Source organism: Galeopterus variegatus, unplaced genomic scaffold (assembly GCF_000696425.1).
Source record: "Galeopterus variegatus unplaced genomic scaffold, G_variegatus-3.0.2 Scaffold302, whole genome shotgun sequence".
In the NCBI taxonomy this organism is placed as follows: domain Eukaryota; kingdom Metazoa; phylum Chordata; class Mammalia; order Dermoptera; family Cynocephalidae; genus Galeopterus; species Galeopterus variegatus.
This window is the reverse complement of record NW_007726413.1, coordinates 237,665-243,019: the sequence shown is the minus strand read 5'-3', so window position 1 is coordinate 243,019 and position 5,355 is coordinate 237,665. Positions and strand designations below refer to the sequence as shown.

The 5,355-nt window shown below is 37.9% G+C and overlaps 1 protein-coding gene across 1 annotated transcript in view; it reads right to left on the bottom strand.

Moving 5' to 3' along the window:
• FANCC (Fanconi anemia, complementation group C) overlaps positions 1 to 5,137 on the bottom strand; it is a 131,111-nt gene extending 125,974 nt beyond the window's left edge. The window contains exons 1-3 of the mRNA XM_008567193.1: positions 4,861 to 5,137; positions 3,158 to 3,381; positions 1,495 to 1,579 (exon numbers count right to left, since the gene is read on the bottom strand). Coding sequence (XP_008565415.1) covers positions 1,495 to 1,579; positions 3,158 to 3,322 — 250 coding nt within the window. The 5' untranslated portion in view covers positions 3,323 to 3,381; positions 4,861 to 5,137. The remainder of the gene's footprint in view (positions 1 to 1,494; positions 1,580 to 3,157; positions 3,382 to 4,860) is intronic.
• Positions 5,138 to 5,355: the final 218 nt, after the last annotated feature.

Below are 5,355 nucleotides of genomic sequence, written 5' to 3'. Positions count from 1 at the left end.
GGTCTTCGCAGGACTAAAAAAAAATCTACCTTACAACCCCGCTGTCTCACTATTGGGTATATAACCAAAAGAAATGAAATCAATACATCAAAAAAGACACCTGCACTCCCATGTTCATCGCAGCACTATTCACAATAGCCAAGAGATGGAATCGACCTAAGTGTCCATCAATAGACGAATGGATTAAAAACTGTGGTACAGACACACAATGGAATACTACCCAGCTATTAAAAAAATGATATCCTGTCAGCTGCAGCAACACGGATGGAACTGGAAACTGTTATGTAAGCGAAGTTATGGCAGGCACAGAAAGACACATACTGCACGATCTCACTCATATGTAGAATCTAAAAAAAAAAAAGTGGTTCTCATAGAAGTAGAGAGTAGAATAATGGTTAGCAGAGAAGGGGGTATGGATGGTTGGAGAAGGAAAACTGGTGGACCACTGGGTACAAAACTCTGCTAAGTGAATCTGTGCAGTATATGCATATATTGAAACAATACACTGTATCCCACAAATGAATGTGTATCCCACAAGTAAATGTTAAAATAAAAATTTTTTTAATTTAAAAAAATATTAAAATTTCTTAAAAATATGAAAATATTATATTAGCTAATAATGTAGTCAATCCAAGGTAACAAGTCTCAAGCGTGCTCCCTCAGACATGCCTGCAGCCCCTACACTAGCCCAGAGAGACATTTGGTGTTCCCCGGCATCAGACAGTAGAATAAGTGTTATATTAAAGGGAGGCTATGGGGACACTGAGAGGTCCCTAATTCAGCCCCAGTAAGGCTGTTTCAAAGAAGACTTGAGAGGACAAATCTGAGAGTAGAGGCACAAGGACTCAAGTTCCTTCAGGTGCTGTTAGTAACAGGCCCTGGCTACAATGCAAGGAGCACAGCGGCGGCGAAGAGAACAGGAAATGAGCCTGGATAGGCAGGTAGGAGGTGGGTGAAGAACACCCCCCCGGAGTGTCCCCAAATTCCTTTCCACCTTGGATAAAACCAAAGTGTCATTATCTATTTGCCCTAAATAATGGCAAAGCCATGGCAGGAATCAAACTCTGAAGAATGACTTTACAACATGGGAAACAGTATGTGAGTTAATACGAAACTATGAAACACAGAAATGAACTCAGTATCATTAGTATAACCAATTTAAACTGAATTAAAAATGAGGTTATGAAAGTGATTACAGACAAAAATAGATATTTAAATCATCTGCGGGCTTCTGCCCTTTAATACAAAGAGCTCTGTTTTCCTACAGATCTGCATATGCATGTGTGTTTATTTATACAAAAACACACAGACATATACAGGCAACAATAAAGGATGCCATCTCTGTAATGGAACAATGAATACATTTGATAAGTTGTTCCATGAAAAATAGGAGAAAGGTTTATAATTTAAACCTCTGTATTTTGTCAAACAATGCAAAGATTAAAACTGTCATTAGAAGTTTGTATGTTTAAAGGACATGCTTTGGATTCTTACCATATGCTAAGATAAAAGGATTCCAGCAAGTTTTGGCCAACAGTTGACCAATTGTGGGAAATCTTTCAATGATTGTATTAGAATCCTGTAAAAGAAAATTATATTTTGGTCAGTAAAAGGGTACTATGCAACTTAGAAAGACTGAATTGACACTATAGGTCGAGGGAGCTTGAATGTTTCTTGTTTAGTATATATTCTAGAAAGGCAGGCAAAAGAGGATTACAGAAGATCTTTAGGTAAGTAATTCAAACAAGAAACCAGATACCTGACTTTATCCCTAAACCAATTCACCAAAACTAAGATGTACGACATAATTACGTAAAATAAATTTTGTTTCAAAATTAATTTAATTTTATTCATACTTAATTGTCAGGAAAGGCCACTTTATTTAAAAATAACAAAGACTGCATAAGAATAAAAAATTTTAGTAAGAACTATATAATCCCATATCCTCATCCTGGATTTTATTGTAACATAGCAAGAGAGGTTCCTAACTCAGCTCCAGTAAGGCTATTTCAAGGAAGTTTTAAAAGGTCAAGAACTCTGGAACTTCTAAAAAGAAATAAAAGCAGCCAAGGTATAAAGATATATATCTGTTTGTTATTATTTTGATTAGTATATGCTAAATGACATCATACTTAGTCTACAACAACCTAAACCCCGAGACAAAAAAAAGAACAACCAAATAGAAAACAGCTTAAGACTAACAGATACACATGTTGTTGTACAACTGGCATTTTCCCCACTTCTTTACCTTTCATGAAAGTTCAAAAATAAGACCAAACTGAGATAACGTGCAGGTAAGCTGAGACGACAAGCATTTCCTGCTACCGCAGCGGTAAGTTCCTCACATCTGTCTCAGCATCGAGGCTGGTCCTACACTTTCTAGGATCACATTAAGGTCAAGCTACATAGTCTTATTACAAAAAACAACTGACAAATTAGCACCGTTGTTCATATAGACTACCCTTCCTTCTAGATTCTAAAGACATATGAACTCATATTATCACATGAATTATTCTTCAAATTTCCTACTTGCTTCTTTGATTAAGGAAAGAGAAGTATAACACAAGAACATCTATGTTAAGTGACAATTTTGCTTTTAATTTTGAAATTTAAAAATTAATATAAAACAAATAATATGTTCATGATATGAAAACATGCTAAGTCATAAAAATATCTATTACAATAAAAGTAGTAGTATGTCAAAAGGAAAATATATTCAAATTTTGAAAACAAATTATGTAACAATAGTGAAGACACTCAAAATTCTACATGTTTATCAGAAAAGATCATTTTAAATATTTATAAGAAGGGATCTTAATATTTATCATCTCTCAGGAGAGCTCTTTGAGAACAGGGTTGAGAAAAGGGTAAGCATTTCAACAAACTCTTCAAGAGTTTATGGACGCAAAGGCCTTCAAAAGAATCCCATTTATTACCTGACAACAAGCATCAAAATCTTGTTTTTTCAAAAACAATCTGCTTGGTCAGGAAGTCTCTTGTGACAATACAACTAGTCAAGAAGAAAAAACGGATGTCATATTAAGCCAGAGACAAGGAAACCAGCAATTGTATTACATATGCGTAATTTGTCTTTTTAATCCAACACCACAAGTGCTGATGTCACAAAATAATTTCATTACTTTCGTCTACCACTTACCATCTCTTTCAAGGCTTCATACATCTGCCTCAGGAACTCCTGGAACTGAGGCAGGTGCAGACAGGTATCTTGCTGGGTTTCCAAAGTGGAGGCCTGGCCCCATTCAGAAAGCTTCCGCATCCAAAACAGATAATCAGAAGCAAGGACTACTGAACCTTGAGCCATCTCAGAAAAAGGCCAACGATGAAGTTCCTTCACCCTTTAATGGTGCGCATAGGTCAAGTCTGTAACAAAGGGAACAAACGAAGCGTTTTAAAAAGGATCTTTTGCCGCTGCCTTCACCTCTCACTGCTGGCTAAAGGGGGTTATGAAGGACTAAAATAGTAATCTTTCTATGCCAGAGTCACTTTGAATTATTTAAAAATATGTCACCCAGCTGTAGCTCTGATTTTTACCATCTGAACTCCTTACCATAAATAATATCGTTAGACTAGAAGTCATTACACCTCCATAGGCACATGTTAATTACGTACCAAAAGCACAGCTGATATTTTATATCTTCTTTTCAAGATGGACCTATTTTTAAATGTTCTGAAGATAAAGTTCATTTGAGTATTTTTTTTTTTTTCGTGTCCGGCAACGGATCGCAACCCTCAGTGTCGCGCCCATACCGTACCGGACCGGGACCGGCAACGGGATCGCAACCCTCGGTGTTGCTCCCACACCTCGCTCAGCCAGTGAGCGGGAACCGGTCTGCATGTGGGATCCGAACCCTCGGCGGGAGCGCCACTGCGCTCCCAAGCGGTGCACTGTAGCAGTGCGCCACCGGGCCGGCCCCATTTGAGTATTTTAATGTAACGGAAAATCAAAAACATCCACAAGTGTTTAATAATAGTCTGTGCCTAAGAAATGTTTTTGAAGTTCTTATGTTTTATATGCATTTCTGGCTTCTCATCTAGGTGTGGAAAAAAAAAACCTTTATGGATCACTGTCTAATGAATTTTCTTCCCAGTTTCTCTTCATTTCTTAGAAAAAAGTTAATTTATTCCACATGCATCAACTTAAACAATCTGCTTAGTTTAATTTAAAACTGCTTTATATACTTGATCTCAATTCATTCANGAACCGGTCTGCATGTGGGATCCGAACCCTCGGCGGGAGCGCCACTGCGCTCCCAAGCGGTGCACTGTAGCAGTGCGCCACCGGGCCGGCCCCATTTGAGTATTTTAATGTAACAGAAAATCAAAAACATCCACAAGTGTTTAATAATAGTCTGTGCCTAAGAAATGTTTTTGAAGTTCTTATGTTTTATATGCATTTCTGGCTTCTCATCTAGGTGTGGAAAAAAAAAACCTTTATGGATCACTGTCTAATGAATTTTCTTCCCAGTTTCTCTTCATTTCTTAGAAAAAAGTTAATTTATTCCACATGCATCAACTTAAACAATCTGCTTAGTTTAATTTAAAACTGCTTTATATACTTGATCTCAATTCATTCACAAGAAGCAACCACATTTTAGTAAAATATAATAAATTACAATCATTGAGAAGCATACTAGTCCTAAGTGACAGAAAATAAAATGTCCTAAGTTTGGCTTACTGCGCCTGAAGTCCATGTTATAAGGAGTGTGTGCCTCAGGCAGAGGTGGACCCGGAAACCCCAGGTGCCCCTCCCATCCCGTGCCTCTCCACCGCCCCGTGGGAAACTGCGGGCAGAGGAGGGACAGCTGCTTCTGGACAGGTGCGGTCCTCAAAGACTCTCACCTTTCCCTGGGGCAGGGAGGATGCCAGGAGACTTCATTTCAAAAGACTGCTCTGCCAGTGCTAATTAACGTGAGTTTAAATCTTCAGTAACAGTAATTAACAGGTAAAACAATCGCAATTCAGTACCAAAAATATCAACAAAGGAGGTTTCCATACTAAAAAGGAAAACAAGAGAAAATTTAAGACTGTACAATTTGCCTGCAATGCAAAAATAATCTAAAACCAAGAAGATGAAAGTTTTAAGATGACACTTAAAAATTTACAGTTTTGAGAAGAATCATGCCAAAATGGAAAAAAAAAAGGTCAATAATAAAGGGATTATATGCATACTGTCGAAATGGCGCTTAGTAGCCAAAAATCTGGATATTGTCCCTGACTCATCGTCCTGCTCACCTAAGCCATCACCAACACTTGTCAATTCCACCTCCAAAATAAGCACACGTGATCTGACTTGACCACACCCGCTTCCCTTCACTCCACTGCCACCACCCCAGC